General features: G+C 43.3%; 1 protein-coding gene across 12 annotated transcripts in view; it reads left to right on the forward strand.

The window, feature by feature from the left end:
* The window catches only part of Ptprt (protein tyrosine phosphatase receptor type T), a 1119809-nt gene that overhangs the window by 285064 nt on the left and 809141 nt on the right, over positions 1 to 25604 (forward strand). For all 12 annotated transcript variants that reach the window (XM_029473981.2, XM_029473985.2, XM_029473982.2 and 9 more), the window contains exon 2: positions 2564 to 2689. In XM_029473981.2, the coding sequence (XP_029329841.1) occupies positions 2564 to 2689 (126 nt within the window). The remainder of the gene's footprint in view (positions 1 to 2563; positions 2690 to 25604) is intronic.

Consider the following 25604-nt stretch of genomic DNA (forward strand, 5'->3'; position numbering starts at 1 on the left):
GCTGAGATGCAGACATGTGTGTGATATAGTGCAGCCCACAGCCTGCATCTAGAACTCCCTTGTGGAGAGACATTAAAAGACATTCACAAGCCATGACAAAAACAAGGCAGGGTCTGAATATCCTAAGAGTAGCTCAAGAGAGAGTATGGCGCTACCTCTGGTTGCACCAATGAAGCTCTTCTTGTGAGAGCCTTCTGTTGCCATGCCTTCCTTCTTTGATTGCCACTACCTGCAGCCTCAACCACAAAGACCTTTTCATCATCAGAGGATCTGAGCACAGTGTGTCAGAGATTCTGTATGTAGCACCTGTTGCTGAGAGGTTAGCACGGTGAATGGCCGTTGTAGTTCAGGTCTGCTTCCATTTCATGGTTAGAAATCTCATACCACTTCAAAACTTCCTTCTTAGTGGTTTTAAACATGTTATACCTGCATCACGTGGTTTGTGGTTCTCTCACTCACTCCCACCTGAAGCCTCTGTAGTGCATTGATTCGTAATTATCCGTGTAACTTGCTTGTTTGCTCCTGGTCTGCCTCACTGAGTTTCATATGTCTTTCTGGAAGCCACTGTGTAGCCAATGCCACCACTGTGTCTGCTCTTTCAACAAGAGTCATTGTTGACTTAGCAAGTAGCTAGATAGAAGCAAGTATTTTCTCTCCTCTTGTGCATCAGTCACCTCCTACCCTCTTTTTTTTTTTTTATCAGATATTTCCCCCCGACCTTACTGCAGATCTCAGGTTTTTTTTGTGCTTCTTAGACTTCTTTATCTGTGTTCTTCTCAAGATGTTCATGTAATTCCTTTCCTATTTCATGCAAAGCATGCCTCAACTCCCGAAACAATCCCTCCCAATGGGTTCGGTCCTCTATTGCTAAGCCCAGCATTCACTGGGGTGCTGTCATAACCTGCTCACGTGACTATAACAGACTACCTGGGGCGGGGTAATTTATGAACAGTAGGAAAAATGTCTTCTTCACAGTTTTGGAGACCTTGAAGTCTACAGTCAAGGCGGCAGCTGATGCAGGGTCTGATAGCACTCTTCCATAGATGTCTCCATTTTATTTTATGCATATTTTATTAGCTTATTATCATAACATAACAGATTTAATTATGACATTCTCACATATACTTTGTTCTTATTGATCTCCTCCCTTCTCCCTTCTGCACCCACCCCCCGTTCTTCTCCTGCCATCCTTCCATCTTTTGTTCTCTTGCCATATATATTCTATTATCTTCTTGACCTTCCCTCCTTCACAGTTCCTCACTGGTGGCAGGGGCGTGGTGGGGATGGGGATGGGGGGTGGGCACATGCACTTTGGGGCCCTTTTATCAGGATGTGAAGCTCCTACATGAGAGCCAAATCCTCATAACCTAATCATCTCATCAAAATCCTTCCTCTTAATAACACTTCCTCGGTGTTGAGTTCCAACGTAGGAGCTGGAAGAGGACACAGACACGTGACCTGCAGTGGCTGTGGCTCAGCTTGTGATAGGAGCAGATGGGTGTTTAGAGGAGAGTGGGGTGCTGAGCACCAAGGGGACAACCCAGGGATGAGAGTGGGTGTGAGTAGCCAACCAGGGGGCCAGTGTAGGCTCAGGTCAGCAGTGCCAGCTCCTTTTGTGAATCAGATTGTGCACCGTTTGGAATATCCTTCCTCCTTCCTTCCTCATGTGAAAAATTCCCCTCTCCTCTAGAGCCCAGTTGATTCTCTCCTTCAGAATAGTGGGCTCCTGCTTCTCTGCTCTCAGCAGCTCTCCTAGTTGGAGCCTCCGTTCTAATCCTGTATCTCTTTCAATTTCATCTTGAGCAGACTTACAGTATATGCTAAGTTTTTCCTTGCCCACATCAAAGGGACACAACTTGAACTTTAAGGGAGAATCTGGCGATACTCACTGTTGACTTTCTCATTCTCCAAATGCATGGTTGTCTAATGTCTCATCAGTTTGTTCTTCAAGCTTTAAAAAGCACGGGCTTTCAGTCTACTTGGAAAGCAATGTGGTGGGGGTGATCCAGAGTGTGTTCTGTGCTTGCTTTTCAGAGTCAATCCAAACAGTGACATACCATAAGGGCAGGGGTGTTCTCTTCCACATTACAGGTGGGGAAACCAAGACCCCCTCCAGAGGTGAACCAGGTGGCTCCAACTCACAGCTCTGCAGAGCTGAGGTGTGACTGAGTCCTGCTGGACTCTAAAGCTCCTGTTCTCTGTGCAGCCTCCCAGCCCATTTTGCGTGTTGCAGGAAGCAATTACAGAGGCATGCCCTGGCATTCATTTCTCCTACTTAGAACAAGCCGTTGCTGTTTACTTTCTCAGGAAGGAAGATTGAAATCAGTGTAACTAGCCTTATTAACTTTCTTAAATAGGGGGGCTTGCAGATGCTGGCGCCTTTCCTAAGAGCACCAAAGCAAATATAAAACTCCAGTTTGCCCGCTTTTGATTTGTCCCCCCCCCCTTCAACACCTCTCTGGAGTTTAAAATTCAAAACTGTAAAGGGCTGATGGAGCAGGGGTAATGAACCAAGGTTCATGCATTGGGCTGTACTTACCTGTTTCTCTTTTTTTTTCTGTAGGTGGCTGTTCTTTTGACGAACATTACAGCAACTGCGGGTATAGCGTGGCTCTGGGAACCAATGGGTTTACCTGGGAGCAGATTAACACATGGGAGAAGCCAATGCTGGACCCAGCTGTGCCCACAGGTATGTGATCCATCATGTTTGGGGCTGAGATGGAGGTGGCTGTCTTTTGCAGTAGCTCATGGGGGAAGGACCTTCTTATGGATTGAGCTGTCTGAGAGGACAGTAGGTTGATATATAGGTGGAGAGTTCTGATCCTTAGAGGCACTTAAGCTAGGGTAAGTGAATTCCGTAGTTTGAAGTGAGAGTCCTAGGTTATTAGGATCCAGAGTCCTTTGGGATTTCATTTTACTCTGAGACCTTTAAGCTCTATCTATGCATATGATATCACTGAGTTTTGCTCTGTGGCAAGATGGTAATGACATTTTAGAAAGAGGCAAGTTCACTCCTTTCTTCTCTGTTATATGAACATGGGCTGGATACACACACTATGGGATTTCCACTGTCATATTACTACCACTTTGATGAGTGTACAGGCATCTAGAATACCAAGCTTCTTTAACCAGTGTAAATTCTTGATGGATGCCTGCATGAGGCCGGCCTATGAGAAATGCACCTGCTGGCTTTAGGAGATGCTCTCAGGAGAGGTATGTGCAGATTCTGGGAGAACACTGTCAGAGCTGGTGAGTCAGGCAAGACATATCTGCAAGGTTGCCTGGTGATGTAAGCCCAGATGTCCTACAGCTCCGGAACAGTTGAAACCTCTCTTTTGAACAGTGGAAAGCCAGCTGGCTATAGGACATGAGAGGACATGTCTATGGAGGCTTCCTCTCCACTCACTCCCTGGAGCTCATACACTGTCTTGTATTTCATCAGCCTCTGAGCCCTCCCTCAGCCTCACCCCTCTTCTTCCATAGTTCACTATGGCCTTAAACACTAGTGAGTTTTGGGCTTGCGCTGTACTCCCCTCATGGACGGCCTCACCAACCGAATTGCTTCATGTTCCATTTGAAGACTGACAACCCTGCATGTGACTCCCATTGCCACGTTGTCTTGGCCAACTCTGGGGCAAGGGTTTCTAGAGTGTCAGTAAGTGGAGGCAGAGAGGATACTCAGAAGAATCCGGGGAGGAAATGTCTCTCCTGCCTTTGAGCTTGGTTCCAAAGCAAGCGGTAACTGACTGGATTTTTATGGTTCCTACACTGTGTTGTGTCTGTTTCTCAGGGGGAGGGGGGTTGAGTTCAAGGCTATCTCAAAAAGAGAAGGAAGGAAGGAAGGAAGGAAGGAAGGAAGGAAAAAGAAAGAGAAAAGAAAGAGAAAAGAAAGAGAAAAGAAAGAGAGAAAGAGAGAAAGAGAGAGAGAAAGAAAGAAAGAAAGAAAGAAAGAAAGAAAGAAAGAAAGAAAGAAAGAAAGAAAAGAAAGAAAGAGGGAAAGGAAAGGAGGTACTAAATTGAGTGTTTCAGATTTGGTGAGATCCTATTTGACTTAAGCAGGAGCACCACTTGTCTCTTATTCCAATGACTAAGACATCATGGGAAAAGTTTATCTGTTGCCCCATTGTGGATTTTAGTAATGCTGACTTCCCTCCCTCTCCCTCTCCATACCTTTCTCCCTCCCTCCTTTCCTTCCTTCCTTAGGGGAAAATCTCACTGTGCAGCCTTGGCTGGCTTGGCACTCACTGTGTAGACCAGGCTGGTATTGAATTCATAGAGATCTATCTTCCTTGCCTCCTGAGTGCTGGGATTGATTGTGCATGGCACCATGTCCACATATTCTGTGCTCTGTTGGCCAGATTGAACAAATGTGGCTCTTATAGTGCATGTATGTGTGCGCATATATGAATGCATGTGTGTATTGGTATGGATGCAACCATGTGTGTATGCATGTGTGTGTGTGTGTGTGTGTGTGTGTACAAACACACACACACACATATATATATATATATATACACATACATATATATATATATATACATATATGTTTACATTTGTATGGACTTGTTTGTGTCTGTGTGTGTATTCATGCACATATCATATGTGTTCATTTGTAGCTCACTCACAATCATGTAATGTCTTGTGGACCCAACATCTCCAAAATCCTTTTTCCTTCCTTCCTTCCTTCCTTCCTTCCTTCCTTCCTTCCTTCCTTCCTTCCTTCCTTCCTTCCTTTTTCAGATAGCCTTAAACTAAAGATCTTCCTGCTTCCTCCTAAGTGCTGGGATTGTGAATATGACCATGTCTAGCTAAAATTGAAATCTTAATTCACCCATTCTCCTTCCATGTCTACTGAATCTCTAGAATGACTCAAGCCAGTGGTTGGACTTGTCTCCCCCTGTTGCTGTATGGTAGTCTCTTCATTCTAATGATTCCCCAGCTCCAACTCTTACACTTGCACAGTTTCTTTGCCTAGACTCTCACTTTCTGGTCAGACTACCTTGGCCCCTCTCTTGGATACCTGGGGACCTTTCTTTCTGGGTCTTTGAGTCATCCTTTCAAATTTAATCTCCACTCAGAAGCCGAAGGGACTCTACTGAAGTATAGGGCTGTCCATTTCCCCTTGCCTCTCTTCATTCCTCTCCACTATCTGTCTTGAGGACTTTTGAGGTCTCCTGATGTTCTGAGAAGACCAAGAGTCTCTCTGTTCTATTAAAACCCTGGCGACTTATCCCTCCTCGGTGTCTACCCTCCCTGGTTCTGCTCCCCCCTGTGTTTGCTTCATATTGAGTCCTAGAAGTTGCCAGAAAATTCTGACTCCCCTGCCTCAGGAACTCACATGCAACAGTCCCAGGGAGCCCTTCACTCCACTCTGCCTAACTGTTGCTACTCTTCACATTCAGTCTGTGGAGGCTCTGGGTAAAGATTCCCACTATGTTTGGCAAGTTTCTCCCTCATACACATTGTGACTGATGTTCCTTATCCTCATGTGAGAAGTCCCTGTGATTGGGGACCATGGTATCCTTGACCACAGCTTTCTCTTCAGCACCTGTGAGATGCAGTGTGAACACAGAGCATCCCTGAGAGTGTGCTGGAAGGGTGCATGGATGCATTGCTTACCTGAGGTTATTACTGAAGGCATCATGCATAGCAATGCAAAAGCCTTTGGTGCTTCGCTTCCTGATCACATGTTGATCCCCTTCCTCTCCTCATTCCCATTTTACAGATAAGAAAAGCAAGGTTCTGGGCAGCAACTTTGTAAGATTGCTGCCTCTTCTCCTCATATCCCCTCTCCCTAAGGCATGGCAGTTGCTTCTAATCTTTATTTTCTCAGCCCCTTTGGATAGCAGAGTGTCATTTTGTAAATATTGGATCGTGCTAATATGATCTTCTGAGCATTCCTAATAGAGGCATTTGATAGTGATCACCGAAATGAGTCTGTCAGGAGGTTCACGTGGAGCTCAGCGGCTCTGCATGCTGCTTAGGCTAAGAGGTGTGGAAGTGAATTTGGATGAGCAGAAACTATTCTGGTGTCTGAAATCTTACACGTGTTCTGTAGTCCAGGAGTTTCCATCTCTTCTGGAATCTAGCTTGAGTCAGTTTATTCTGAAGTCTGTCGCCATTTATTGATCCAGTCTGTGCGACAAGTTCTGTGTCATACTTGGCCTGGGTGAATCGGATCGTGTTATTTTGGAGCTTAATCTCTTTAGTGGCTTGGCCTTTAAGTAGACTGCAATTCACCTACTGTTAGGCCTAACCGGGCTATCTAGCATCTTTTTCAAGTACTCCATCTTACCTCTCTGTGTTTACGATACCCTGGCTGGTTCTGATGATTGGACATGTCATATTCTGTCCTGATTTAGCATGATCTTTGAACATGCTCCTCCTACACACTGTAATGCCTTTCTCTACCATGGACCATTTTCTTCAAGTCTCAGCTCACGTAACCTCCCATAGAAACCTTCCCTCAGTGCAGAACTGAAGAAGGTTCCTCTGGATGCCTACTTACAGCATCCAATTCTTAGCTTCCAAGGCCCTTGTTGTAGATCCAGTGCTAGCTTTGCAACTGCGGCAAGAAAACACCTAGGAGAAACAATTTAAAGGAGGAAACATTTATTTGGGCTCGTGGTTGTGGAGGGAGGGTTCATGCCAAGGTGAGGTGGATCCATGGCTTTGGATGGACCTGCTGTCCAGCAGAACACCTTGGCAGTAAAGGTGTGAGATAGGATTTCTTCCCTTTCAGAAGCCAGGAAGTAAAGAGACAGACAGACAGACAGAGACCCTTTAAAGTCACGTCTTTAGTGATATTTGTCCCCTAGTCTGGCTTGCCTTCCTCAATTTTACATTTCCTGGTATTCCATTAAGTTGTTAATCTATCAGTAAATGAATCCATTGGCTGTAGAGACCTCATGATGCAATCACGTCTTCAAGTTCCCACTGCTGAATGATGTACTGAACCCAAGAGCCTTCTAGGGATATTTCCTATCCAAACCACAACCCACATGACAGATCAGCTTACTCCAGGCTTCTGCCAAGCGATGCTGGCACCTGGCTGCTTCTGTTTTCCCACGTTTTATTGGAAAATCCACGTGAGAGCTTCCTGGAGATGGCCAGGGGTGTGTGTGTGTGTGTGTGTGTGTGTGTGTGTGAACTGTCTGCCTAGGGCAGGCCTTGGGCAAGCTGCCCCCAGACTCTTTTCTGGTCCTAGAACCATTTTGGAATATAAGAATAGGAAATTTTAAGATCTTGTGCCTCCCTCAAGCCCACTGATACCCATTGACACTTCACAAAAGGGAAACTTCTAGAAGCTGGTCTGGCATGAGTCAGACAGGCCAGGGAAGTGTTTCAATTCCCAGAATGCACTGCTGTTGGAGAAAGCTTGGGAGCTTCCTGTAGCTCAGCTCTCAGAATCCAGTACTGTTCCTGCCTCCCCTTGCTCCTGCCCTATCACACACCTTCTCATCTTTCCATGGAGAAGCCCTTGGGCAAACATTTCAGAGTTCAGGACCATTTCTCATGCCTTGCGTTATTGCTGAGGATTAGTGTAAGCGATACACACAAAACTTCTCCCTAGGACACTGTCTTACCTAACAGTATCTGCCACAGATTCTTAGCCATGGCACGACCTCCACACAGAGGTCATGAGGTTCATTCAGAGAGCATCCTGCAGTGAGGAGCATAACAATGCAAGTACTGTAAATATAGTGTGTGTGTGTGTGTGTGTGTGTGTGTGCGCGCACACACAGGTAGGTAGATATGGTATGTGTATGTGTTCATGTGCCTGGCTGTACATTTGAATGTCAACCTTGGGTATCTTCCTCAGTTGTTCTCTACCATGCTTTGTTTTTAAACGGAGGTCTCTTTCTTTTACCAGGCCAGCAAGCTTCAGTCATCCACCTTCGCCTACATTCCCAGCACTGGGTGCATGCCCCACACACTGTGCTTTTGTACAAGAGTTCTAGAGCCTCATCTCAGGGCCTCATGCTTACATGGCCAGTTCTTTCCTGACTGAACCACCCTTCCAGCCCCATAGGTCTCATGGGACTTTGAAAAGGTTAGAGCCTGTGGTGGAAAGGTCTAGGAGGGGCCTTGTCATGGTCAGAGGGCATTGTTTAGGTGTCAGGAATGGAGTAGGGCTGACTTGCAGGTCATACTTCTGTGTACACAGAAAATTCTTTATCTATTTTCCATCCTTACGTCAATTCGACTCATTCTGATCCCACAGGGAATTGATCTGAATTTTTAACCATTTATTCTGTGAAATATCTTAAGACTTATACTGGTATTATAATTTCCTTAGGAATCCTTCAGCTGTACAATCCCCTGCATCCCTGCATCCCTTCCATCCCTGCATCCCATCCATCCCTGCATCCCGTCCATCCCTGCATCCCTTCCATCCCTGCATGTTTCTTCTACTTTTTTTCTGAGGCCAGCAACCCTTTGCCAGGTCTAGGTAGCTGCCCACTCAACAGCCTGTCTTTGGCCTGTCCCTTCTTAAGTGCTTCTGTAAAGCAGAGTGGTCCAGCAAGTCCTTCTCTGAACCCTTCCGGGATGAGAAACATTCTCCCTCCTTTGTTTAGCTTTCCACAGATGCAGCCCTGTTGAATTTTTGGCCTTTCTGTTGTCCATGGCAAACACTCTGCACTAAGTTTAGATTTTTTCGAAATGAAAGAAAGAAGAAAGCACTCTTTACTTTAATACTTGGTATTAAAGCTTGGTAGTTGTCTGATTGGAATGGTTAGCGAGGACAGGAGCTGGGGACAAACAAGGAATAACATGGGACACCTGGCAACATGATCTTCCCATCAGTCTCCTGTGAAAGGAGGTATAGCTTCCATGATGGCTCTGGTCTCCCTTTTATGCCCTCGGGTTCTCAGGCCACACATCTTTATCCATTTCTCCATAACTGCTAGTGTTTATGGAGGGCTGCTAGCAGCTATGGACTGAATTTTTCTTCCTCAGAGGACATGTGCAAGTTCTAAACACAGGTACTTGTGAATTTGACCTTATTTGGAAATAATCTGGTACCCTTATGTCCCTAATTGCATTAAGATGAGGCTGTGCTGATTATATTGGATGTCAGTCTAATAGGACTAGTAGGATGTCTTAGGGTTTTTATTGCTGTGATAAAACACCTTGGCCACAATTAGCCTGCACAGGAAAGGGTTTATGTTATCTTAGAACTCTCAGGTCATGCTCCATCACTGAGAGAAGTCAGAGTAGGAACTAAGTGGGGAAGCCTGCTTACTGACTTGCTCCTCATGGCTTGCTCAGCCTGCTTTATTACAGCATCTAGTGCCTGCATGTGGCTGGTAACCCCTACAATGGGATGGGTACTCCCACATTAATCAATGATTAAGAAAGTACCCCAGAGGATTGCTCATGGAGGCATTTTCTAAATTGTGGTTCTCCATTTTTAGATATGTCACAGGTTTTGTCAAGCTGATGAAACCCAACCAGCACATAGGGGTACACACACACACACACACACACACATACGGGAAGAGGTCGCATGAAGATAAAGGCAGAGATTGGAGTGATGAATCTATAACCCAAGGAAAGCCAAGAATGGCTAGTAGACAGCAGGAACTAGACAAAGTAGAGAAGGCTTCTTTCCTGGAGCCTTTTGTGGGAACATAGTTTGGTCAACACCTTGATTTTGAACCTTTGGCTTATAGACTTGGGAGGAAATGAGTTCTTATAGTGTTCAGTTACTACTTTGTGGTAGTTTGTTATTATATCCCAAAGATAGCTAAAGCCCAGTCAATCTCATATCAGTGACCTGCTTCTATCCCTGCCCAGAGCACCTTTTTCACAGAGGAACTTACATAAGGGCATTAGAGATGTTAGAAGCTGGCATTTACTCTGTGCCTACTCTAAGCGAGAATTAGATTAGGCATTTTTTCCATATAATATTTGATCTAATTTGCAACTCCCTCATGAGTTCAGAGATATTGTCACCTTTTCATTTTGTAGTGTACTGAGTCCCAGAGAATTAAATAACTGGACCAAGATCATGCGAGCTCCCCGTGGCAAAGGTGGACAGGCTTGGAATCTTGACTAGTAAAATATAGATGATGTGCATGCTTCTGTCATCAACTGAGTATCTTATAAAATGATTTCTATTTGCAGTGTGATTTATGAGGGGAAGACCAATGCATATTCATGCAAGCGACTATGCACAATAGACATAGCGATGGAAAACAAAGTGGAAGTCATGCATGCATACAAATACATATAAATATGTTTCTTCATATGCTTTTAAAAAAGCATTTTCCCATATCATTAAGTATTTCTCAAATCATGTTATCTAAAAGCTTCAGGGTTTTCCATTCCAATGACTGTTCCACAATTTATTTAACAACCCTGTCTCATTTCATATTCAAGTCCCTTGTATTTTCTTCTAAACTACATTGTAGGCCTCATTCGTGCTTGTACACCAGTGCACTCATGTCCAGACAGACTTACCAAACTTGCTTCCAGTGGTATATATTTCTATATTTATTCCCTTACGGTACTTCCAAGCCGGAATGCTTTGCATTACTTTTGAGATAAGGGGGGGGGGGAACACCATCCACATGTCAAAAATGTTTGGGAAAATGCTTTGTGAATCCTAAAGCAGAAAAGGCATCGGGAACAAATGGTAGCTTGCTCAGAGTAACATAATAGCTTGTGGCTTAGATGTTAGATGGACGGAGGCTTTTCGGTGTGCTTTAGGAAGAACTATGCATGCCAAGATGGACATCAGCTGCATAAAATCTCGTGGCATTGCCAGTGATGATTGGTTGGATAGCAAGTTTGTTCCTGGGCCGTGTAGGAAGCTAGAGTTTGTTCTTCTGTAGGTAAGATCAACATTTTTCTTGAAACATCACCAGTGCTGGGACTTAAATATGTTAATGTCAATGTCTGTCAAACAAATTGTGTGTGTGTGTGTGTGCGTGCATGTATATACATGTGTATGTATGCATGTATGCATGTTTGTGTGTGTACATATGAGTATGTGCTTGCATGTGTCTTTGCATGCATATGTGTGTCTTCCTGTGTGTATTTATATGCTCACCTGTGTGTGTGTGTGTGAGTGTGTGTGAGTGTGTGTGTGTGTGTGTGTGTGTGTGTGTGTGTGTATGTGTGTGTGTGTAGGCCAGAAGACATGGGGTATCACCCTGGGTTGATTGCTACTTTCTGCTGTATTTACTAAAGCAGAGCCTCTTGCTGAACCCTGAGTTTATTAATTGTTTAGTCTATTCAGCTAGCATGCCTGGGACTTACCCCTTTCCCACCACCAAGAGTGAGTACTAGGACTACAGATTACTGCTATGCCTATTGTTATATTGGTGGTGGGGATCTAGACTCCTGGCCTCATGTTCATTCAGAATGTACTTCATCCACTGAGTCATCTCTCTCCTCAGTAGTGTTACTCTCTCTGTGTGTGTATGTGTGTTTGTGTGTGTGTGTAGGTCTGGAGAACATTTTTCACAGTTGTATCTTTTCTGCTGTGGGTTCTAAGAACTGAACTTAGATTATTAAAGTTTTGCGCAAGCTTTTACCACTGAGCTCTACTGAGTATTCTTCTGTGTATCATGAGACCTGAGTGGCATACACTCCAAGGGCCAGCTTCTTTTACCTTTTTAACCTCTTCTTTTTATTCTCTGTGTCTAGTTTTAGAAGACTATCCTTCAATCCTGCTGGCTAATTTTGGGAATCTTCCATTGAAATGAGGCTTGGTACACTATAGAGCTAAATACTGAAGTATCACCTAGCCGTCCAAGGTGGCTGCTCACACAACTGGGATATGACCACCGGAACTCTTCTGCCCTGGGTGTCTCATTTGGGAGTTTAGGGTCAGCATCCAAAGCTTTGAGTGTCGTGGGATAGTGATAGTGCCTGACCACCATGTTGGAATGAAAAGATGTTGGTAAACTTTTGCTTACTGGCCAACTCTTTTATAGTCTGCTTTTTTCAAGATTGGCCCCTTTCTCTTCATGATGTTTAATGATATTCTTCCAGAACATTCCTAGTTTTGAGGGAGACAGTCAGATTTGACTTTTTCTTGTTAGCCACAAACCTGGCATGTCCCACCATCATGCCTTTGCCATACTTACTGAGTCATTTTCTAGAGTGTGCCTGCCTTTTCCTATTAAACTCCAGAGCCCATATCATCTAGGAGTCTGGAATCCTTTGGACACTTTTCTCCACGATGCTCTGTTGCTGAGTCTCCCCCTCCCTGCTGCCTCACATTCCTCACTATGGCTAAGAGCCTCCTCAAGACCTGGACTGGATTTCCTGTTCTCTGCATGGAGCACATGGTGGTCCATGTATGGAGTCCATGGGTGGTGGGTGACTAGTAGAGTCAGGGATGGGGGAAGAGGTTTCAGGACAGTTTTCAATTCTGATGTTTTCATATTCTCAGCAGCCCTGTGGCTGTCACAGTTTGAGTGTGTACTCTTTGCTGGATAAGGCTGTGAACTGGATCCAGGGAAAGGTCCTTTGGGCTTGCTTTCTGCAGAGCTTGTCCTTTGATCTTTGCACCAGGTAAAAGGGATTTGGGGGATTCACCTTCGTTCACGCTGAAGCTAGTCAAGGGCTCACTGGGGAGTACAATTTGGAAGAGACTCTCTGGGAAAAGTGTTGTGTGCCCCAAGCTCACTTATTATGTCTTCCAAAGTATTAATACTGAAATGGCCTGGGCACATGGTCTTTAGGGTTTCATATCACTCCTAATACTGTTGCTAATTATTTCAAAACTATACATTCCTGAATTCCTATTCAGCTTCAGCTCCATTAACCCTCTGTAATGATGAAATACTGTATATTAAATCTTTAAAAAACGATTGGTTTGTACATATGTGCTTATTCTTTCTTACTCGGCATGTGATATTCACCCTAATATCACTATTAACAGATTGGCATGTGCTGAAAAAGAGAGAAGAAAAGGGAGGAGGAGGGAGATGAGGAAGGGAAAGAAAGGGAAGAGGACAGTAAGTGGCAGAAGATGAGGAGGAGAGAGAGAGCATACATGTATAGCAATTATGCAGGATAGATACACACATAGTGTATAGATTATAGTAATTGTTCTGCTCATAGGAAAGTGGTATTTATATAGCAGGTAACTTGTGGCAGGATGCTATACTAAGCAGCTTAAGGACATTCAGCAGTGTAATCCTTAAAATATTCTTCCTAAGTATTTTTATTATCTACATCTTACAAATGAGGAGAGTCAGGCACAGATTGCTTAAATGGCTTGTCCAAGGTCACCACCAGCATGTGCTTGAGTGAGGACTTGGCCTCAAGAAGTCTGGGGCCAGCCTCTGCTTCCCAAGGCTGCAGGTCATGATGGTTTCTGAAGTCGCTTGGCCCTTCTGCCCTCCGTCTCTTTTCCCACTACTGGTTTTCCATCTAGGTTTTCCCCTCCCAAGATGGCTTGGTGTCCTATTGGATAGATGAGCCATGGTTTATTTGACTAGCATCCAAAACTTGGCAGCAGAGGAACAGAAAGGTGCCATGCTTCTGACACACCCAAATAAGAGACAATGTCCTTGTCTCCAGACAGTGCTCTGAAAAATGCTTACAAAGCATCTCATTTTATGAGATGGTCTCTGGTGTACCTAGGACTACAAAATTAATTGGGAAAACTGCATTAGCCTGTGATGACCCCAATCAGTGCTAGTTTGGGATGTTTATAGGGATCACAGAATTGGTAGAAAAAAAGTGGACAGAAAATTGAATGCAGGTCTAGTAATTATAGCAGCAGATATGACTGGGTAATAATGAGCGCTGGCTGTTGTTATAAACAAGGGTCCTAAGAATTGCTTTGAACAGCAAAAAAGAACCTTGAAGTGATCAGAATACTCATCTGCTAGATAAACAGGGCAATGCATCTGCTCTAACACACATGTGGATGGCTATTTGAATATATGTTGTCTTGTGACCTCATATCTGGATTTCAGATATGTCTGTCATATGCTCAGGAGTATATGCAATAGTTTTGATCCCAAGTTTCCCCCAAAGGTTCATGTGTTCGAGGCCTGGTGTTAGAGGGAGTTGGTGGAACCTTCCAGGGGGAAATATGCTAGGAAGAGGTCTTAGGGTGCTAGAGGCGTGTCCTTGAAGGTGAGAATGAGGCATCAATCATCATCTCTCTGCCCTCCTCTTTTCTCTCCTCCACCATCTTTTCTCTATCTCCTCCTCTTCTTCCTACTTTCCCTCTTACATACCATCCTCTTTGTCTTCCTCTCCATTATCCACCTTCCCCCTCCTCCTCTTCTTCACTTTTAACTCCCTAGGTTATAAGCTTTTGATTTTTCAGATGTGCTGCCTCACTGTAGGCCCAGAGCAATGGGAACAATTTATTACAGGCTGGAACCTGGAAATCTCTGGCCTCAAATATGTTCCTGTCTTCTGTAGAAGCTCATGCGCCTCCCGTGTTTGCTAGGGCAGCAGAGTTAACTGAAACAGGATAATTAAAGCAGAACGTGATATGCATATATCCTTCAGGTGTTTTAGTCATAGACATCGATGCCCAGAGTGCATATGAACAGTTTGAATAAAGAATTTCCTAACTGGGACTCAGGAGTTGGCTCAGCTGTTAAGAGCACTGGTTGCTTTTCCAGAGGACCTGGGATCCATCCCCAGCACCCACATGGAAGCCTGTAGCCAATTGTAACTCCAATTCTATAGGATCTGGCACACTCTTCAGGCATCTGTGGGCATCATACATGCAGGCAGAATGCCCATACACATGAAATAAGATCATACATTTTAAAAAGAATTTTATAGCTGTTGAGAATTTAATAACCTACATTCTCCCCCTAAATATATATACCATTTGTTGAGCAATAGTCTAAGGTGTTTGTGTCTATTTAGTGTTTGATATCTCAACAATGCTGTGATCGAAATGTTACTATTTACTCTTATTCTTATTTACAAATGAGGAGACATTAACTAATGAACTGAAATATTTGAAATAGATAGGGTAGCTGAGATTTGAATCTGTCCTTTCTGGCTTGAGACACCTTGGGCCATTATCCGTTTTTCAACTAATAAGTAGTTTATGAAATATGTTTTTGTTGTGGCGGTTTTGAGATAAATTTCACCCATGTAGCTCAGGGTGCCTTTGTATTCAGAATCCTGCCTCAGCCTTCTGAGTGTTGGAATTCATAATTAATAATTAATTATTAATACAAATATTAAATGTGTAAATATTAATATTAAACACTTGAAATATTATGAAAAATAGAGGTGTAGCTAATGTTACACCTAAAACTTTATATATTAATTTAAGATTTTCTGAAAACATTATTGTGGACTTCTCACTGGGAAATGGAAGGAATGGTTTACTTACAATGATTTTTTTTACAGTAAAATAAATTTGTGTATGTGTGGTCTGTGTATTTGTTAGTGGGTGTGTGCACATGTGCACATGAGTTCACATGTATGTGGAGGCCAGAGGTTGACACTGGATGTCTTCCCTTAATTGATCTCTACCTTTCTTTTTTGAGACAGGGTCTCTCATTGAACCTGAATCTCATCAATGGAGCTAAGCTAGATGGTCTGTGGGCTCCAGGGAACTTTCTGTCCCCAGTCCCAGCTCCTAGGTTACAAACATGCTGTTTTTATGTGGGTGCTGGGGGTTGAATCTCAGGTACTCATACTTGCACACAGCAAATACTTTATTCTAAGAATGGTAAGTCTGGTTTAATGATTAGGCTTGATTTTGCCAGTTTGTGGAGTTGACTAAGTCTGACAAGGTAAAAATGTGGGCGCGATGACCTTCACTCCTGCTCAGTGCCAGCATCATGGAAGCGATCATGTCCCAGAAACTCCCTGAACAGAACAAGAGAAAGATAAGCTTTCTTGAGCCCTTCAATCTCCTCCTTCTTCCCCCTCACCATTCTCAGGACACCTTGAAGGCAGCCATGGCCAAGTATCCTTCTAGCCCTGGTGTCTTCTGCCCTCTGTTGAGTATTGTTCTTCCAGACTGTTCATGTAAAAGGACTGAAATTGCAGAGGCCAGGCTTCTCCTGAGTTAACACTTCCTTTCTGAGTGTGTCCACTGTCTTACCTAATGAGGGGGCAAGTTTCTTAGGCTTTGGATGTGGTCGTGATTTGAGTTATCATTGGACATGCTGGGAGATTTGGTAAGAAAAGAAAATCGTTTAGTACAAATGGGGTAGTCTCTTTAGATTTAGTGAAAATCAGATGGCTGAGGCACCTCTATAAAGCAGAACCCAATAACCTGGAGAAAGCAACAGTCAACTGTCACCTCACTGGGGCACTTGCAGTTTAGCAGCCATAGCCACATGGGTGACCAAGTCTGTAAAATACAGCAAATCTTAATACATCTAAAATTCAAACCTGTTTTAAAAGGCTTCATTATCAGAAGAGCACATAAAACATTTTCGTTTACCAATTTCCATGTAATATGTTAACGTGATTTTATATATTTGGAGTTAGCTAGCAAAACTGATCGTGCTCATTTCTAGCCCTTTTGATATGGCACCTAGAGTATTTAAAATTCCACGGGTGATGTGTATTATACTTCTGTTGGACAGTACTGTCACAGACTGTCAGAATTTATTGTGCCTTCTGTTCTTCTGCCCACAGGGATGTCTCTCGTTGATGATGGTAGCATCTGGTGTGTATTGAGCACTTACTGTATGCCAGGGTCTTTAAATGCGTCCTCTGCATGGATGATAGAAACCCCATGTTGCTAAGTTACTTTTGTAATTGACTTTCCACAGATAGAGAAGTCAAGGCACAGACAGATTAAATACCTTGCCCTCAGCCCCAAAAGGAGAAAAGGGCAGACAGGATTTAAAGCAAAGCCCTGGTCCGTGGCTGTTACTGATACTTTCTAAAGCTCTTGCTTTCTGCACATGGTTCTAAGATTTCTGTTTCTGCTTTGTGCTAGTCTCTTTCCTGTTCTCGTTTTTTCTGCCAAGCAGTGATCTGACTATCCCCCAGTATCCCTCAGAGCCTTCTGGTTGTGTGCTTTGTGTGTGTGTGTGTATGTGTATGCACACACATGCACACCAATGCACATTTATATATAGGTTGTAGTTCTTTCATTTAGCCTTGACATTCTGTGAAAGAGACAAGGAAACGTCTGTGGTATTTGTCATGCCCTGCAACTCTCTAGAGCCAGAAAATAGGTTTTTTTTTTCCCCTGTACTTCTGTACTGGCTGATTTTATGTCAACTTGACACAAGCTTCATCAGAGAGGAAAGAGCCTCAGTTCATGAGATCCAGCAATAAGGCATTTTCTCAATTAGGGATCAGTGGGGGAGGGCCCAGCCCATGGTGGGTGGTGCCATCCCTGGGCTGGCTGTCTTGAATTCTGTAAGAGAGCTGATTGAGCAAGCCATGAAAGCAACCCAGTAAGCAGCAACCCTCCGTGGCCTCTGCATCTGCTCCTACCTCCAGGTTCCAGCCCTGCTGGAGTTACTGTCTGGACTTCCTTCAGTGATGAACTATGATCTGAAAGTGTGAGCTACTGAATGAACCCTTTGCTTCCCAGCTCACGTTTTGGTCATGGTGTTTCATCATAGCAATAGAAACCCCTGAGTAACGCCAACTTCCTACTACTGTTTCTATGACTTTATCCTAACTCTGCAACTTTTGGGTGTGTATTGTCCTCGGTGCTTTATTTCCCATTATGAATAAACCCAGAAGTTCTTCTGGTCTAGCGTTCTTTGATTTGTAACTGAGAAGGGAAGGAAATGGGACATCTCAAACACAAGAATTTAGTGATTCTTGTGTAAAATAAGACATTGTGAAAAAAAATTTCTGCAGCCTTGCTCATCCATCCATCTGTCGTCCATCAGTCAGGCACGACAGGTGCCGCTGACTCTCTGACAGGAGAATTTGTCTTCATGAGTGTGTGGAGACCAAGTACCCAAGGGGCAATCTGTCCCTGAGAACTGAAGCTTGCACATGGAGATAAATCCCCCAGGTGACCATAAGGTACTTACTTTGTTTCCGGGCGTCCAGAGAGCTACAGGTCTGTACTGTGCACAAGTTTGGTCTACATTGTGAGTGCAAACCCAGACTGGGGTTCATAGAAAGGACTCATCTAACAAAAAAAAAATTACCCCATGTTTCTGAAAATATCTTCTGTCACACAGTTTTGACAATGCTCAGTGCGAGCTTTCTGTTGGGGAAGCAACGGTGTTCTAAACCACTCTCAAATATGCCAGTATCTTTGAAAAACACTTCCTTTCCTATGTATTATGTTCTCATTTAAAAAGAAAAGGTTACATTCTCTTAGAATTCAAAGCATTATCTGTCACCATCAAAACAACTTGTAAAAGCCTGGACAGGCCAGAGTGTGCTGTGACCTTTAAGAGTCTTGGAGTATTCTAAGGTTAAAGGAAGAGTTTTAGCGCTAAGAGCTCTGTAAAGCCAGACCTGCTGGAGCAGGCAAGCCTGTTAAACTTGTCAATTTGGAATTAGTCAAGAAAACAGAAGCCACCTTAGGGATTTCCAATGGGAATGGGTTTCACAGAAGGTATCAGATGCTAAAATACTTTAAAGCCATCACATATGTGGTCAAGTATCTTCCACAGGAAGCAAGACTCTGGTATGGGGAAGGACTATGGCTTCCACAAATGATGTGGGATAAACAGACTTCGATATGCAGAAGAAAATTGAACCCTTATCTTATGCCACACACACAACATTAACTGAAAACATGTTAGAGACCTACCTGTAAAACATTGGATTATGAATCTTTAAAATATATGGGAGGGAGCTTCATGACTTGGGCCTGTGGCTTCTTTGAAAGGACATAAAAAAACATAAGAAATAATAGCAAAAATAGGCACACAGAACTACATAAGACTGGAAAACGTGTGTGTGTGTGTGTGTGTGTGTGTGTGTGTGTGTGTGTGTGTGACAGGAAACAACAGTGGAGACAAAACTCATGGAGTAGAAGGAAATGTTTTCAAACCACATCTGATGATCCAGGGTTAATACTGAAAAATATGGTTACTACTTACAACTCAGCAACATAACAAGGCATTGATTGAAAGATGGGCAAAGACATTGAATGGATAGTTTTCTAAGGAAGCCATACAATTAGTAACAAGCATATGAATAGATTTTTAGTATCACTGATCATGAGATAAATTTAAACCCAAATGACAACAAAGCTTACATTTATTTGGATGGTTTCATCAAATGGAAATCAAAGCAACCAAAAGTAGGGAATACAAATGGCACAGATTTGGAGAAATTGGAACCACTGTGCTATAGGTAGGAGTGTAACATGATGCAGCTTCTAGAGGAAACAAGAAATCCATAAGAGAGCTGCACACGCTCTGACAATCCCAGCTTTAGGTGTGTGTGGGACACAAGCAGGGTCTTGAAGAGATAGGCATGCATCCATGTTTCAGCATCATTCCTAGTAGCCAAGAGTCAGGAACAACCAAAACAGCCACTTATAGGCAAGTAGGTAAAGAAAGGACAGTTTCTTTTCTTTTCTTGTTACTCAAAGAGAAAATTTATTGATTAAAATTTCCTCTTCCCCTACCTGGACTGCCTGGCTAGGCCTCAGTTAGGGAGGAGGTTTTTAGTCCTACTCGGACTAGATGTCCCAGGATGGAGTATTACCCAAGGGATCTAAGGAGAAGGGGAGGAGATGTTGGGGGAAGGAATTTTTAAGGGCAGGACTGGGAGGAGAGGGGGGCTGGGATTGGGATGTAATATGAATAAAAAATAAATTATAAAAAAATAATAAATTTGTTACTTGATAATTTCATACATGTATATAGTGTGTTCTCCTCATTCTGATCCCCCATCCTCTCCGATCTCCCTCTTGCCTCTGATACCCCTCCTAGTCTGTACTGTAAAGGCTGCTTTCCCTCATCCTTGACTTTTTGTTACACTTCTCATCCCTCCTCTGATTTTTAACCAGAACAGTACAGGAACAGGTATTATATACATGCACAGGGATATTACTCGACATTCAAAAGGAAGAGAAGTCTGACTGCATGGATGAAGTGTGAGGCCATTATGTGAAGAAGGAGGAGGAGGAGAAGGGGGAGGAGGACGGGGGAGGAGGAGGAGGAGGAGGAAGAGGAGGAGAAGGAGACCAAGACCTCTTAAAATGGCTTAACCTGAATGATCCCACTTACAGAAGTACACTACTGTGACCAAATATATACCTCACACAGCTGGTGGGAGGAAATGTTTGGTTAGCTTCCTCTGTCAACTCAAGAAGAATTTCGTCCCATTCGACCATGGCTGAGGTGGCTTCTGAACATTTGGTTGACTAAACCTGGAAATACTACTTCCTTAAGAAGCCCTTTGTTATCCCAAAAGTCCCCCATATCCTCCCCCCATGAGGAAAATACCTAATAAAAATATTAAAAAAGAAGAAGAAGCTCTTTGTTAGTGGAATATTGCAGGGACTCTGTCTTTTTAAAGGAAATGCTCTCCAAAGAGTTTACAGTTTTACAATCTGGAGTCTGTGCTGAGTGGGCTCTCACTAATTCCTGAAATACAGTCAAAACATCCTTTCTGTTATCCTGGTACACATTGCTTGCTTTTCTAATGGCACTAACTTCTTTTATACCCATGGCCTTTCTAGCCTCAGAATTACGTGGGCCCATACTCATTTCTAGCTTCCCATTGTGCCTTTTCATGTCTTTATGTCCCACCATTTGGTCTCATTTGTCTCTGGAAACCTGGCTAAAAGCACACAAAAATAACTATGTTGTACCCTGAATGCTAGGCTGTATAGAAATTTCCTCTGACAAATGTGCTCGGTTATTAGGTTTGAATTCAGTCTTACTCAGGTTTTCAAGAAGTGGGCAAATTGTTGACTCTTTACTTTGGGTGTATGTGTGTGCGCCACTTTTTAACATGAATGGGCTTCTGACCATTTCCCAGGGACGTGTCTACTCCCTTCAGAAACTGCATGGCTGCTGTCTTTATTATCTGTAATTCTGTTGGCATTCTGGCCTTATACACTTGCCCTGGAACATCCTGTTATGCACCACTTAAGAAATCTAGGGCTTCCTGAGCCCTCCTCCCCAAATCCGCAGCAGTTCTAATGATACAGACACAACACAGTCATGTCTAGTTGCTCATTTCTCTGCTACAAATTTTCTGTATTAGTTAATTTTTTTGTTGTTTTGTCCCTGGGACAAAAAATCTAACGAAAACAACTTTAAAGGAGACAGGGTTGATTTTGACTGACAGGTTCCCGGGGTTTAACTCATGGTGACTGGGGAAATAGGGACAATTAACTCACGGTGGTGTCCAACACATGTGTTGAAAGCTGCTCTCACTTTGGAAACTGATTGCAAGATGGGAAGTAAGGGGCTGTATCTAACCTTCAAAGGTGTCCTTCAGTGACCTGCTTCTGCCAGCCAGGCCCCATTTCTACAAAGTTCTGCAGCTTTCCCAAATAGCACGGCTACTTGGGGGAATAAACATTTAAAACACTAGCCTATGGGGGACATTTCAGATGTAAAAACACACAATGAGATTCCTATAATAGAGAAAATAATAAAACCGAAAATAGGCTTGTGATTGCTGCCACTGGGAGAAGAAGCGGAGGGGCATAGTATTAAATGGCATGCTCATGTTATACAAGTAGAGCTCTGTGAGGTGGTAGTTTGTAAATAATAGGAGTTTATTTCTCACAGTTCTATGAGCTGAGGAGTCCAGGGTCATGGTCCTAGCAATAATGGAGTCGCACTCTGCATCTAAGAGAGCATCGAAAAGATGGTACTGATGGAACACACACACACACACACAAGTATGTTTTCATATGACAGATGATACTTAGGTCTCTGCAGCCCTGTTAAGGTCACTCACTCCATGCATGAGGGCCTGGCCCTCGCGACTTAATCAGGCCCTCACCACTTGATGTTCATACATCAAGCTTCTACATAGAAACTTTGAGGGACAAAGTGCATTCAAAGCACAGCAAGTGCACGCACGCCACATTTTGGTTTTGCAAAGTGAAAACTTCGATAGATATTTTGTGTAACAATTGGCCACAGTTAGCTCTACAGAATTATTTGTTTAGAACCTGCCCGGTTCCTGGCTCTGTTTTGTTCCTGAGATGCGGGGTTGCAAGGAACCAGATATTTAGTCCCTCTGGGCCCTACACAATGAAGGCAAATTGAGTAGGTAAAAATACAGTGTTCTTGTGTTTTTGCCATAACATGGGATCTGTGAGGCCATTCTGTTGGGGTATGATGCTTGGCAGTCAAAGACTTTATGGCTTCTTCACTAAATAGAATGAGGAGAGTCTCACCCGCACTCAAGGATGTGTAGATGGACACAGAGACTCATTCTAAACACAGTATAGCTGTTGTAAAAGAATACTTGTCTTTCTTTGTGGTAGTAGTGATAATTAAAAGATAGACTTGATTTAACACCAGGATGAAATAAAATGATTATCTGACTTTAGCTCCATCAAACAAAATGTTCGGCTTTACAAGCCTGGGTTTTTAAACTTTACACAAAGTTTTAGACTTTATAATGTAAACAATAATCACAGAGAGATTATTTTTCCTAGATCGAAAATATTTTTCCTTTGATTAAAATAAAAAGTCACCATCCTTTATCCTGGAGTCTCTACATAGTTGACTTCCAGGAGGGTTACCAGGGACATCTTCTCAGACGAAGTTCAAGGGCACCACAGCCAGGAGAGTTGCCTGGAGTGCCTTGAGTGATGGTGTAGACTGCCTTCTTTGGCTTAGGGTTTTCTGTAACCTTGAAGAGAAGGCTGTGCAACTGGGAACAATGAGATTAAATGTCACAAATTTTGGGTGTGTGGACCCTTGAGAGATTTCAAATGACTTCCAAGTGCTGACCACTCTCAGAGTTGAACTCTCCCTTGGATTGGGATGTCTACCTGTCCTATGGGTAAAACTCATGCTTGTCCCTTTTTCTCTTTTTATGCATATTGAAATGTGCTAGGTACTATCTATGGTCTGTCATACTCTATGGAGTCCATAGTTCCTTTTTACCACTAGTTACTGAAGGCTTTTTGTTTACTTGTATGTTGAGCTTCAGCAGCGAGTTCCAGACATGGCTATTTTAGAGTCCACATATAGTCACCTTTACTAGTTTCTGAATTAGGTTGAGGATATAATTAGGGGTGCTGGTTCTGCAGAGAGGAAACAGAAACAGTTGGCAATGGCCCACTGTAAGAGAGAATGATGACCAAGTATCTGTAGTGACTCTCTGAACACAGATCAACACATGGCATTTTAGATTCTACATGCCTTAGCCCCTGTTGCCTGTCTCAGAGAGAGCTAGAAATGTCAAGTTGCATGTTGGCAATTGTCTGTTTGGGGGATCTAAGGCTTCGAATGATCTGTTCAGTTCACCTAGAACCATCAGGCTAATACCAGCTGTTCCCAAGCCCTGGCTTGTGACTGGGGTGGGGAATCAGCCAGATTATGGAGTATACATCCTTTTAAAGATCCCGGACAACAGATGAAGGTCTTCCTACCACTGAACTCCTGCCATGCCTGCTACTGTAATCGTACTTAGGAAACGAATTTAGGAGACCAGCAGGCTTAGTCAGGCATGACAACTAATAACATAGTCCCAGCATTCCAGATCCAGGAGCAAGAAGATCACAAGTTCAGGATTGGCTTCAGCCATGTGGTCAGACCTTGTCTCAAAAAAACAGCCTGCAAACCAAAATTCCTCACACATCTTTTAGACTTGAATCCTGGTTATCCTTATGGAGCTACTCAAGAACTCATGAGCATTTGTGCCCTGCAGTCTTGATAGACCTGAGGACTTAAGTTTCTGTTTTAACAAGGAAGAGATTATCTATAGATAGCAATTTTCAGAACCAGGCTTTCCACTTCTCATTCTAGAAGCTCAAAAACAGGTGGGTCTGGATCAAGTCCCCACCCACTTGCCCCAGGTCTCTCCAGAAAGGGGGACTTGTGTGGCAGGCTTAAGCAAGTAGTTTACCTGAATGGGCAGATGCCCTGGACACATGGGCTAAATGTTTCAGTCATGTCAACTCTCCCAGCTGCCCAAGTTGCTTGCCTGAGTCATACCACAGTTCTGGGCATCATGGATCCATTACCATGAACAGATAGCATGGCAAAGAGCCACCTCTTTGTACCCAAGTCTCTTTTCTTGTGATGTAAGACTGGAAACATCTGTCTGCCTCATGTTGTTACTGTAAGAGGACCTAAGGCAATGGGAAGCAGATTTGGAGAACTCTGTCTCTCTAGGCATTTCTTGTTGCTGCTGTTACTGTGACCTTCAAGAACAGCTGGTTCCAAACTTCCTGTGTCAAAGAACTGTAGTGCTTTCTGAAAAGACCACCCCTGCTTACTCACCAGCCCCTGGGAGGGCGGATTAAAGTTGTTGTGGCTGCAAACCCAGCCGATATGGGCTGTAATATAGTAAATTATCACTTGTTTTGCAGTCTTGACGAGAAAAATAAATGCAATTACACTCATGAATGTTGAAAAATGAAGCAAAGCAATGTGGATCGGCACATTTGAGGTGCTTTTCCAAATGAAAAGCTGCCTACAATGAATGCTAATGGGATCCCTCCCTCCAGCTCCTTAGCATATGGTGCAATGTGATCTTTCTGAATTAAGAGAGCAGCTGCACCAAGTGGCTGGCCATGGGAGCAGTAGCCTTCAACAGCCTCCATGATAGGAGTCTCAGCAAGTAGACCCAATGTTCTCCCTAGCCTGGGTACCCAGTTGGGCCCAGGTTCCTAAAGATGATACTGAAATGATTTTGGAGCCATCTCTGTTTCAGGATTCTTGAGTCTATTCTGTAGTTTACTCTGTGTGGCAAGCACACATTAAACAGCAACTGTATACACCACAGTGTACTGGAAGAGAGGGATAAGTCCCAGACATCCTTTCCCTGCAAGTCATACAAGACCTTGCCACCTAGGCCCAAGGATTGCGACATTCAGCTTTGTGTTGTCATGACAGTGGCCACCGACTGTATGTGGCCACTGAACACTTAAAATATGACTAGTCCAAAAATGAGATGTGCTTGAAGAATAAAGCACATGCTGGAACATAAACATTTAATACAAAAACAATGGTCAAATAATCGGGAAGGGGGGCCAATTATATGCCAGCAGCACATTATTTTGTATAAGGGACTGGAATGCCAGAGGATTTTCTGTTTGCATGGGCTTCTGGATTCTGATGAGCTAAGTTAAACATAATGAATGCTTTGTTTTGTTTTTTAAACCTTTTAACATATGGCTGATAAAATTTTTTGAAGGGAGAGTATGGCTTCCACTTACTTCTGTTGAGTGGTATGGCTCTAGATCTGTTTTCTTTTGACACACACTCCCTTTTGGGGACACTCTGTTAGACCTTCAGCCTCAGCTGCTATTTGCTGTCTCAGGGACCTGGTACTTGTGGAAGGCTTTTCCCAGAGTTTTCATTCAATTTAACTGTCACCTTCAGTGAGAAGTACTCTGTGACTGTCCTTTTAGCATATGTATCCCCTGGTTTTCAAACACTCTTTCTAGTTTCTTTCATAACGCTTAGTGCTATGATATATGTATTTGCTTCAGTATCTGTTTCTCCTAAGAGAACAGAAGGAAGGATTGGGGGCTTCCTGTTTTATTTTGTGCTGTT

The sequence above is a fragment of the Mus caroli genome, unplaced genomic scaffold, assembly GCF_978045245.1.
Source record: "Mus caroli unplaced genomic scaffold, Mus_caroli_1 scaffold_2, whole genome shotgun sequence".
In the NCBI taxonomy this organism is placed as follows: Eukaryota; Metazoa; Chordata; class Mammalia; order Rodentia; family Muridae; genus Mus; species Mus caroli.